Genomic DNA, 12,647 nt, shown 5'->3' with positions numbered 1-12,647 from the left:
TTGCCCTTATCATTTTGTGCCTGAAATGTTTCAGGAGCCTCTGATTAGTCTTTCTGCTCCATTGTGGCTCATCCCGTCCAGTTTCTCCTCTACATTACCTCCAGAAATACGTTGGTAAATGTAAATCTGACCACGTCTCTCTCCTGTTTAGCCCTAACCCCCATGCCACTGGTTAAAAAGTACCTAAATAATTCAACCTCATTTTGCCAGCTGTGCTAAGCCCTTTACAATCTGGCTTGAACTAATTCTCATTCTACCCCTTGGCATTCTTTCCCCAAACAGAGTCCAGCCCTCTGAACATTTCGTTGTTTCTAGATGTGACTTTTTCTTTTGTGCTTTTTTTTTTTTCCTTGAGACAGAGTCTTGCTCCGCCGCCCAGGCTGCAGTGCAATGGCACAATCTCTGCTCACTGCAACCTCCTCCTCCCAGGCTCAAGCTATTCTGCCTCAGCCTCCTGAGTAGCTGGGATTACAGGTGCCTGCCACCATGCCCGGCTAATTTTTTGTATTTTCAGTAGAGATGGGGTTTCATTACGTTGGCCAGGCTGGTCTCAAAACTCCTGACCTCATGATCCACCCTCCTCGGCCTCCCAAAGTGCTGGGATTATAGGCGTGAGCCACCACACCTGGCCATTTTGTGCCTTTTTAGTCTTGTCTTTGGCAACCTGTTGTTCCCTCTGCCTACAATGGCTGTATTCTTTTCTAATTGGGAAACTTCTAGTTATCCCTAAAACCTAAATCAGAATGTTAGTAACTTTGAGATAAACTTCCTGATTTCTCCAACAGTCTCCTGATAACTTCTGTCCTTTCTTCTTATTTCTAAGAGAATATCTATCATATCCCATTGTTTATTATAATACTTATCACTTATAGTAATTATAATTACCTGTTGATATGTCTATTTCCATCTTCACATTATAGCTTCATTGAGATAAGAAACTAGGGCATATTTATTTTCAATTTCTCAGTGTTTGTTATAATTCATGACACACAGATATTTTAAAATATCTATTAGAAAAACCATGATTAAATAATATAGATGACTATATTATATAATTTAAGGTACACTGGAAACAAAGTATTGTTCCATTAATTTCTTTTTTACTTTTTAATTTCTAAAATTATAATGATTTTAAAATTACGCTTAAATCTTGACTCATTATTGACTCCATAATTGAAAACATTGTCCTGAACTCTGAAGGGGTAATACTTTAAGTCTTAGAAGATAAACAAAAATATACATATTTTAAAATATTAGATTATTTTCTGAAATTAGATGAAGAAATAAGAGAAGAACACTGTCATAGTAATGTTGGCAAAAGGTAGAGAGGAGAAGGGAGGGTGGAGACGATGCTGTGCATTTATTCACTCAACAGCATTTCTTATGCCACTATTATATGTCAGGCACTGTGTTAGCCACAGAAAAATATGAAACTCTCCTTTATCAAAAAGTACTCGAGGAACATAAAGGTGAAATGAGAGATATTCAAAAGTATACTTTCTTCATGTCACAATTGTCATAGTTCTGGGCCCTATCATCATCAACCATCAATTTGTCTTTTTTCTCAAATGTTCTAAAGCTCTTAAATTCAACTCTTTAGATCTAATTGGTCATATGACTAGTACTTTGAATTTCAGAGTGGCATTTTATTAATAGGCATCCTCTAATGTGGGCCAGAGAGTACTCTATCTTCATAAATTATTTGAAACTAGAATTGAACTATTTATATATTTCAAATTATTAATAAGCACCTGCAAAACAACCACCCAAAACAATGACTGAATTCTACTCATTTCATTTCCTGATTCCTTCTCCCTAATTTGACCCACCTGTATTAGTCTATTTTCATTTTGCTGATAAAGACATACCCAAGACTGGGAAATTTACAAAAGAAAGAGGTTTAATGGACTCACAGTTCCACATGGCTGGTGAGGCCTCACAATCATGGCAGAAGGCAAGGAGGAGCAAGTCACATCTTACATGGGTGGAAGCAGGCAAAGAGAGAGCTTGTGCAGGGAAACTTCTGTTTTTAAAAACATCAGATCTCATGAGACTCATTTACTATCATGAGAATGGTGCAGAAAAGACCCACCCCCATAATACAATCACCTCCATCTGGGTTCTTCCCATGACACTGTGGGAATTGTGGGAGTTACAGTTCAAGATGAGATTTGGGTGGGGACACAGCCAAACCATATCACCACCTGATATAACCATAATATCTTGAAAATCAAGTTATTTTTAGTGTAACTATTTATTATTAAATTATCCCTTGCTATATATATGTGATTTATAATATATAACAAACCACAGAGACATACAACAAATGGGTAAATCTTAGCAGTATAATATTAAATGAACCGTTCCAAAGTATAACAGAGGACATTCTTTTTATTAAGCTAAAAACTACCTATATATGTAAATAAAATTACTTGTCCCTTGCTATATACATAGTTATATATAAATTATACAGTTATAGCTATATATACCTATATATAATATTTAACATATTTATATAATATAAATTACAGAGTTATATATAGTTATATATAACTTTAATTTATAATATATATGGCAAGGGTCATTTACATATATAGGTATATGTATATTTACATATATAGGTAGTTTTTAGCTTAATAAAAAGAATGTCCTCTGTTATACTTTGGAACGGTTCATTTAATATTATATTGCTAAGATTTATCCATATTGTGTGTTTCTGTGGTGTGTTAATTTTGAGTGTTGTATAATATTCCTTTTTGTGATATGAATAGTTTTGTATCTATTCTTCTGTTGATTTGGGTTGATTCAAGACTTATATAGCTAACAATGACACCATGAACATTCCAGTTAACAATGACACCATGAACATTCTTTTAGATATCTCAGGTAATATATGCAAGAGTTTCTCTTGGGTATACACCTGGGAATGGAAGTAGTGGTCATCATTTATATAAATGTTGAATTTTGAAGATAATGTCGGTCAAATTGTTTTTCAAAGTGTTTTTACCTATTTATTCTCCCACCAGCAATGTACAAGAAAGCCTGGGGGCCAGGTGCAGTGGCTCATGCCTGTAATCCTAGCACTTTGGGAGGCTGAGGTGGGTGGATTGCCTGAGCTTAGTAGTTCAAGGCTAGCCTGGCAACATGGTGAAACCTTGTCTCTACTAAAGTACAAATTAGCAGGATGTCGTGTTACATGTCTGTGCCTGTAATCTCAGCTACTTGAGAGGCTGAGGCACAGGAACCTGGGAGGTGGAAGTTGCAGTGAGCTAAGATTGCGCACTGGACTCTAGCCTGGATGTCAGAGCAAAACGTTGTGTCCAAAAAAATTTTAAAAAGCCTGCAGCTTCAACCATCTTCAGCTCTTGGTATTAACAGACTTCTAATTTTTTATCAGTTAAATGAGTATAAAATTATAGCTCTTTGTGGTCTTGATTTCATTTATTCTCTAATAATGCTGACCATCCCATTATGTACTTATTGGCTATGTGTTTTCTCTTCTCTGAAATGTCTGCACCCTTGCCCCCCTACACACAATGAATTGTTTGTACTTTCTTGTTGATTTGTAGGAGTTCATTGTGTATTCTTGATGCTTATTTGTGTTGATTTTGTGTAATGAAAGCATCTTCTCCCACTTTTTAACTTCTATTTTTACTGCATAGTCTCTTAATAAACATTTTAAATTTTACTACAGTTAAACTGACCAATTTTTTAAATCTTTTTTTCTTTTTTCTTAAGAAAATATTTCCTACTCTTAGGCCCAGAAGATATTCACATATATTTTCTACTAAGAATTTCAAGCTTTTTGACATTTAAGATCTAAATCCAATTGGTAGCCATTTTCTCTCTCTCAACTTACTGAAAAGTACCATATTTCCTATTGTCTGACATGCTATGTTAGTCATATACCAATGTTCTGGATATACCATTTGTCATATACCAAAGTTCTAAGCTCTCAATCTTGTCTTATTAGTTTGCCTGACTCTGTACCAATATAACACTATCTTAATAAATAAATCTTCATTAAAAATACTTAATCTGATAAAGTTCCTCCTCCCTGCTATTTCTCAGAAACATTTTAGCCATCATTTGCCCTTTATTTTTCTGTTTGGAATAATATTTTCAAATTCTATAAAAAATGTTTTGGTGTTTTGATTAGTATTGAATTCGTAGATCAATTTGTGAGAGAACTGACATCTTCATAATATTTTCTATCTATGAACATGGTATGTTTATCAACTTTTTTAGGATTGTTAACATTCTTTGATATAATTTTATTACTTTGCCCATAGAAATCTTACGTATTTTCTGTTTTTGTTTATAGATATTTCATATATTTAAATTTCATTTATTTCTACTTTTATTTGTACTTGTCCCTGAATTTGAAGTTTTTCTCCTATATTTCTATATTTACATTTTAAGACACTAACATAAGAATACATAGTTGAATACTTATTTTATCCCCAAATAAGTTAAAGCAGGCTCCTGTCCTTTTGACTCGATCATTTTTTAAGAATTAAATTATATTAGAGAATTGAACTAGAGAAGTGATTGGTAGCATCTTGATTAGATAAGAACAAAAATCTTTGACTATTTTTCTTCTACAAATAATACTTCCAGTATTGTATGGGAATAGAGATGAAGCAGGAATAAATAAATGCTGTTTAATGGTTTATATATTTTTAAGCACATAAACATGTACATGGAGAAGGGAAGGTGTGTCAGCCTGCAGTTGGATTTCGTAAAAATAAACCTTGGCATAGTTTTTGACCTCATTAAGCAATATGGATTTATAAATTCAGTATCAATTATGCAAGCAGTATATTTTTCTAATAAAATTATATTTATATAGAAGCATTATTTTCTATATGTGGGCCCACTACAAATACCAAATGTTTTTAGTAAAGTTAAAATTATGAATCATAAAAATATATAAAACTGAATTATCTTCTTGCATGGTCAGGATGGAAGAATTTTCAATTTCTCATGATTTGTGAATATAAAATTGGCCTTCCTGGGATTTGGATCAGAATTGTTCATGCAATGAAGTCTAGACTCTTGTTACACAAATTTATCAGCCATTGCCAACTTTCCAGATTTCTTTTGTTGCAGAAAAGTCCTTGAGAATAGGCACCATAAGGAAATTCAGTTGAGAGAGTATAAGAAAATGTGTATACTGCGCCAAATATTTCTTATAATTGACTTGTGACATAACTATACACAAAGTGAGCTTTTTTTACCAACATTTTTCCTCCTGAGTTTCATGGACAAATCTAAATTCTAATGACTTCACAAATACAACTACAAATACATTACATTTGAAGGAAAAAGGTATTTGTCTTTTACAATCAGTATGCAGGGTATGCTAGAAAAGGAAATGTAACCCAAATCATTTTAAAGAAGGAAAGTATATGCTTGCATATAAATGATCCAAAGTCTTGCTTTTAAAATTGGCCTGTGGCAATACATATATAAAGTCTTTTAACTGAGTATAAATTTAGCTGCCTTTCAGTTTTTTAGTTAGCTTGTTTCTTTCTTACTTTTACTTTTTGTGTTTTTTTGCTTTTCTGGAGAGAGAGTTAATGTTAGTCCAACTGGAAGAATTTTGAGTAAAATGGAACACAAAAAATTAATTGAAATGTTAGCAATTTCCATGACCATAAATAGACTGTCAGTTCATAAAATTTTATCATTAAGCCATGAGAAAAACATTCTCACTTGAAAAGATGAAATTCATTGAAGATAGAATAATCTACATTTACATATATTTTTACTTTGGTTATATAAGTTTTAATGTATTTTCTTAAATATTAAGAAATAGAGTGTGTTTCTGTTTAGAAATATGGCATTGTTTGAATTACTTTTAAATTTTTCTACAACCAATACTTACTATTGCATCATTCCAAAAAGATCATTTTTATTTCAAAAAATCCCAAGTAATATAGGAAAATAAGAAAGGCTATATAATGTTTATTTGGCTTGTTACTGATTGAATTTCCCCCTGTGTAAAAATACTTAGAAGATGTAGTCCCAGAAAAACATATAACATTTTCTTTTAAATTTAACAGTAAAGAAGAATCATCAGTAACATCAGAAGAAAATAACTTTGAGAATCCAAAGAATACAGGTAATATTCTTCATTAATTTTAAAACCAAATTTGTCTCTTTTGTGAAAGTCTACAATTAAAACAATCTTACATAGGCACAATTATATCAACTTTTCAGATACCTATATCCCAACAATCATTTGTTCTCATGAGGACAAGGAAGATTTGGAAGCCAGTAATCGAAATGTAAAAGATGTAAACAGGGAACATGATGAACATAATGAAAAAGAATTAGAGTTGATGGTAAGTGTTCTGGTTGCCACGGTATTAGAGAAGATGAATCCATTTCTGCTTCAAAGATGCTGCAATGCCTGCCTTTCAATAGCTTCAACTAATATAATTTGCAAATGTGAAAGCACAGCCTATTCTGTCCTTGCGTCTCTAGCTTGATCAACAAGGCACTTTGATTTCTGTATGTTGCTTCTGGTCTCTGCAGTGGTAAATTAATGACATTCATTTCTTATCTCTTTACCAGTGGCTCTGAGTAATAGTTTGCAGGAATTACAGGAGAGGTAGCACTATCCTGATGTGCATTTCTAATCTTTGTGACAAGTGTATACTTAGCATAAACTCGTCTATAAAATGAGAGGGCTGGACTAGAGGATTGTTAGTGTCCTGTCCTACTCTAGAAGTCTATGATTCTCACATGTAACAGCATTTTTTTAAAAATTCCATCCTTGTGAGAATCTCCAAGTTCTATATCATTGTAGAGTATTAAATTACCAAGTAAAAAGAAAATAGCCTGTGCCATAATTTTAAAACAGGAAACAAATTCAGTACTATACAACTTAGTATTAAATTTGTTATAAATTTCATACTTGGTGAGCATTCAATCTATTTGGAATTTTTTGGGGGGATGGTTTATACAGCACTTTTATCACAAAGGAAGAAATAGGAGTAAATGAGTCACATAATGCAATTTATCCTTTACTGTATTTGGATGGAGCTCATATCATTGGAATACATGGATTCATAATCATCTAAGATTAAAATGACATTTGTCACTTCAAGTGTCAGTGCTGAAAGAGGAAAGAAATAGAGCTCATCTATTTCCCCACATATTCCACCTTTTCTATAGTGATCGCGGAGCTGCATCACTAAAGTATGCAATTTACTTTGCTCCAACTTTAAGAAACTACAAAGTTGTCACCCATTGTGAGAATTCTCACCAGCTGAAAGTTAACATGGCCATTTTTTTTCAAACCACAGAATATAATGAAAGGGCCCTGAAAAATCACATACTTCACCAATACATCTCATTACGATGAGCAGGCTCAAATATAAAAGTTTGTTTAGAAGTTACTGAGATTGTACATCCAATAAATGAACAGGGAGCTGTAATTTAGATGCTAATTTGCTCCATGCTGACGTTAATGCATAAAACAATGAAGCTCTATAATAGATGGAAATACAACCAAATCTGTGGAACCCACAGGCATTGGCTTACAAGACAGCTGTGCAGTTGACAAGTAACATGAGCCTTATGTGAGAAGAAGGGGAAAACGTAAGATTTGCATATAATTATTGAGATCATGCAAATGTCAGTTATGAGGAGAAAAAAAAACCACAGGCATCTCACTGTTAAATCCTGACAGTTGGCATCACTGAAGAGCTCAAATACATTTGAGTACCAGTTGGCAGAGGGTCATTAAAACAGAATTTGCAGAGACATTAACTCCCTCACTTTTCTTTGAGTGACGTTTTGCTATTAATAGTTTGCAGAGGCTTTGCAGAAAACATATTAATAAGAGAAACTGTAATGGGGGCACCTACAGCAAGTGTAAATGCAGCAAGGGGCACCCAGGAAGCTGCTGTCTAATTGATTAGCATGGAGCTATCAATGTGTATAGTCTAAGTGAGGAGAAAGTGCAATGACAAGCAAGAACAGTTGAATAATACAATGTGATAGTTGGAAGCTGGGAAGGAGAGTGATAAACTTGGGCCCCCTTTCTTACTAATCTCGTTCCCCAGTCATAGCCTGCAAGGATTTCCCCAAAACATCTGGCTTCCAGAGTTTATATGAAATCCACAAATGAAATCAGTCAAAGAAATCTACCAGATAATTACTAGCCGAGTTAATAAAACCTATCTAATTCACTATATATTTTAAAAGATCTTATGGTCATTATTTCTTTGTTGTTTTTATCCCATAAGATAAATCAACACTTAATAAGAACCAGAAGTACTGCTTCCAGAGATGAAAGGAATACATTTTCAACAGATCCAGTCAATTTTCCAAATAAAGCAGAGGGGTTAGAGAAGAAGCAAATCCATGGTGAAATATGTACTGACTTGTTCCAAAGGTCTCTGTCTCCAAGTTCATCAGCAGAAAGCTCCGTAAAGGGAGATTTTTACTGCAATGAAAAATATTCCTCAGGAGATGACTGTACACATCAACCTTCAGAGGAAACTACTTCAAATATGGGAGAAATCAAGCCATCATTGAGAGATACTAGTAGTGATGAACTAGTGCAATTACATACTGGCAGCAAAGAAGTCCTGGATGATAATGCTAATCCAGCCCATGGCAATGGCACAATGCAAATACCTTGCCCCTCTTCAGATCAACTAATGGCAGGAAACCTTAATAAAAAACATGAAGAAGGAGCTAAAAAAATTGAAGTAAAAGATTTGGGATGTTTACGAAGAGATTTCCATTCAGATACGTCGGCATGTCTCAAAGAATCAACAGAAGAAGGATCTTCTAAGGAAGATTATTATGGCAATGGTAAGGATGATGAAGAACAAAGAATATACTTAGGTGTTAATGAAAAACAAAGAAAAAATTTCCAAACAATCTTACATGACCAAGAAAGGAAGATGGGCAACCCTAAAATAAGTGTGGCAGGGATTGGAGCTAGTAACAGAGACCTGGCTACTCTGCTGAGCGAACATACCGCAATCCCCACCCGGGCAATCACAGCAGATGTGTCTCATTCACCAAGGACAAATTTAAGTTGGGAAGAAGCTGTGTTAACCCAAGAGCATCATCATTTGACCAGTGAAGGCAGCGCTTTAGGAGGGATAACTGGTCAAGTTTGTTCATCAAGAACTGGAAATGTTTTGAGGAATGATTATCTTTTCCAAGTTGAAGAAAAATCAGGTGGGATTAATTCTGAAGATCAGGATAATAGCCCACAGCATAAACAAAGTTGGAATGTTCTGGAAAGTCAGGGAAAATCAAGAGAGAATAAGACAAACATAACAGAGCATATCAAAGGACAAACAGATTGTGAAGACGTGTGGGGAAAAAGAGATAATACGAGGAGTTTGAAAGATACTACAGAAGAATTGTTTACCTGCCAAGAAACAGTGTGCTGTGAACTGTCTTCTCTAGCTGATCATGGTATTACTGAGAAAGCAGAAGCTGGTACAGCCTATATAATTAAGACAACATCAGAAAGTACTCCAGAAAGCATGTCTGCTAGAGAAAAAGCAATAATTGCTAAGCTACCTCAAGAGACAGCACGAAGTGACAGGCCCATCGAGGTAAAGGAAACAGCGTTTGATCCACATGAAGGGAGAAATGATGATTCACATTATACCCTTTGTCAACGAGATACAGTAGGTGTAATCTATGACAATGATTTTGAAAAGGAATCACGTTTAGGTATTTGTAATGTACGTGTAGATGAAATGGAGAAGGAAGAAACCATGTCTATGTACAATCCTAGGAAGACACATGACAGGGAGAAATGTGGCACTGGAAATATAACATCTGTGGAAGAATCCTCATGGGTCATTACAGAATATCAAAAAGCAACTTCAAAACTGGATTTACAGTTGGGAATGTTACCAACAGACAAAACTGTATTTTCAGAAAACAGAGATCATAGGCAGGTTCAAGAATTATCAAAGAAAACAGACTCGGATGCCATTGTGCATTCTGCTTTTAACTCAGACACTAATAGAGCTCCTCAGAATAGCTCTCCTTTTCCCAAACATCATACTGAAATTTCAGTGTCAACTAATGAGCAGGCAATTGCTGTAGAGAATGCAGTTACTACCATGGCTAGCCAACCTATTTCTATGAAATCAGAAAATATTTGTAATTCAACAAGAGAAATCCAGGGTATTGAGAAGCACCCTTATCCTGAGTCTAAACCTGAAGAAGTTTCCAGAAGTTCAGGAATAGTGACATCAGGTAGTAGAAAAGAAAGATGCATAGGCCAGATTTTCCAAACAGAAGAGTATAGTGTGGAAAAATCTCTAGGGCCAATGATTTTAATCAGCAAACCTCTTGAGAATATGGAAGAAGCAAGGCATGAAAATGAAGGATTAGTAAGCTCTGGGCAATCACTATACACTTCAGGTGAAAAGGAATCTGACAGCTCTGCTTCTACTAGTCTTCCTGTTGAGGAAAGTCAAGCTCAAGGCAACGAATCTTTGTTTTCAAAATATACCAACTCTAAAATACCTTATTTCCTTTTGTTTCTGATATTTCTTGTAACTGTCTACCATTATGACTTAATGATTGGCTTGACATTCTACCTTTTGTCATTGTCCTGGCTATCCTGGGAAGAGGGTAGACAAAAAGAGTCTGTCAAAAAGAAGTAACCTCAGCACTACTATTCTCTCTTAAAAGATAAGCTATTTAACCCCAAACATTTGGATTGGTGAATGGGACTATTCATTGTTCAAAGATCCAGTGCAGTTTTTCTCTTGAAGGATCATTTAAAAAGGGACGCGAATAAGTTTGCTCCTTCATATAAGTAATTATTCTATATAGGACCATTATGTTTGGATCATTAAATACCTATATGAATATGAGATCTGAAGCACGTCAACTTGAAATTAGGTACAGCTGTTGCTCCTTAGCAGGCTATGAAGTTGCAATGCTTCACATCTCTTCACTACTTAAAGTGCTATTTCTTGCATTCATTTCTCTTGCAATAAAGCTTCATTTTTTTTTCCCCTTGAGAGTATATATTTTCCCCTACGGTTTTAAAAAACAGATAAAACATGGACAATGGCAGAGGACTTTTTTGGTCTTTTAGTATTGAACATGAAATTTGTATTTAACACTGTATCATTTATCAGGATTCATTGATCAAATATTTCAACCTTTCATATTTTTAAGAAAACACCCATAGATATTGAAATGCTAACTTAAACATATTCTGTTCACTTGAGTGTAATACTTGATGCGTGCACACACACACACACACACACACACACATACCTTCTTTATAGCTACAAAGTCAGGGCGTTCATAGGCAAAATCTGACAAGACTGAAACAATTGGGAGATTATCTTTCAATTTTGCAAAATTCTGTGGGTGGCCTGTCTTTAAGCAATGCTTTCCTCTTGTGAGGGAAGACTGTAACACAGCTGAACTATTTCAGTGTCAACTATTCAGAATTGAAAATGTAAATTAAAATTTCCACAAGCATTGCTTCAGAATGAATTTGTACCTATAAAGCATAAGGCATTAAATGACAATAAAAATTCCAAATGGACTATTTGTTCCACATTGTATTTTTGTCTTCAAATATTTTCTAAGAGAATGAATTATCCCCAAAAATGCATTTAGAAAACAGTCTTTGGTGATATTTATTATATGATTATCAGGTTGTTAGATGATAACTCAAAATTTTCAGTAGGCAAATAGGTAATGTGGAAATCTGAAGAAGAAATGAATATCCAGTATAGCAGTGACTTTGACTGCTGTTATTACCTATAGCTAAGTGTGTATGATAATGAAACTCATCATTTTAGTCAAGTAGAGGCAATGCGAAGATTCACGTAGTTTATTTCAACTATTTATTGAATGATTACTATATGCAAAACTCTGTGCTCTGTTCTGTGGCATAGAACTTCCTTTGATATGCTGCATAGCTAGTTCTAGGCATAGGTACATAGTGTGACACTTCTGACTTCACTGAAATTATGGAAGAAAGTCACCCAGAGGAGGCCTCTTTGGTTGGTTCTTTTTTCATAGGAAATTCCTTCATAAAACATGTAACACTGATCTTCAGATAGAAAAAGCAATCTGTTTATTTACCTGTAAGGGCAAAGTCAATGAGTAAAACTTGCATATGTCATCCCATATAACTAAGACATATGCATTTATGGGAAGACAAAACAAGAATGAAACACTTATACTGACTTTCATCTGGTAGTAAATGATTTCCTTAATTTTTATTAGGTACGTAACTATTTCCAAATCCTCTAATTGCATACTACTCTCAAGTCCCATTGAAAATGAATGCTTGACTTCAACTTTTTAGTTGACCAAATACAAACATCCTAAAGTAGAGCTTAGGGCAAATATTTGATTGAGAGGGCACAATTTCATTCAGTACAAGAGAAGTACTGTAAGCAGTACCTAGAAATAATCTCTAAAATTGCTATCCTGATAATTTTGTTGACAGGTCTAAATTACAATGAAGTTAAGGTTAGGATTTCCTTAGTTCTTAATGTCTCAGTTTTTGAATTCTACCTTTAAGGGTTTTAGTCAACATGCCATATCTCATTATTGCAGAGAACACTACATTACTTTATGAACACAGGTGTCTGAGCTAGAATTATTCTCTTAAA

General features: G+C 34.3%; 1 protein-coding gene across 2 annotated transcripts in view; it reads left to right on the top strand.

Moving 5' to 3' along the window:
• PPP1R3A (protein phosphatase 1 regulatory subunit 3A) overlaps positions 1-11,626 on the top strand; it is a 198,698-nt gene extending 187,072 nt beyond the window's left edge. For both annotated transcript variants that reach the window (XM_055115328.2, XM_003811236.5), the window contains 3 exons: positions 6,069-6,127; positions 6,226-6,350; positions 8,262-11,626. In XM_055115328.2, coding sequence (XP_054971303.1) covers positions 6,069-6,127; positions 6,226-6,350; positions 8,262-10,664 — 2,587 coding nt within the window. In that variant the 3' untranslated portion in view covers positions 10,665-11,626. The remainder of the gene's footprint in view (positions 1-6,068; positions 6,128-6,225; positions 6,351-8,261) is intronic.
• The last annotated feature ends 1,021 nt before the right edge of the window (positions 11,627-12,647 follow it).

Source organism: Pan paniscus, chromosome 6, assembly GCF_029289425.2.
Source record: "Pan paniscus chromosome 6, NHGRI_mPanPan1-v2.0_pri, whole genome shotgun sequence".
NCBI classification, from domain to species: domain Eukaryota; kingdom Metazoa; phylum Chordata; class Mammalia; order Primates; family Hominidae; genus Pan; species Pan paniscus.
The sequence above is the reverse complement of the archived record's forward strand: the minus strand, read 5'-3'. Positions and strand labels throughout refer to the sequence as shown.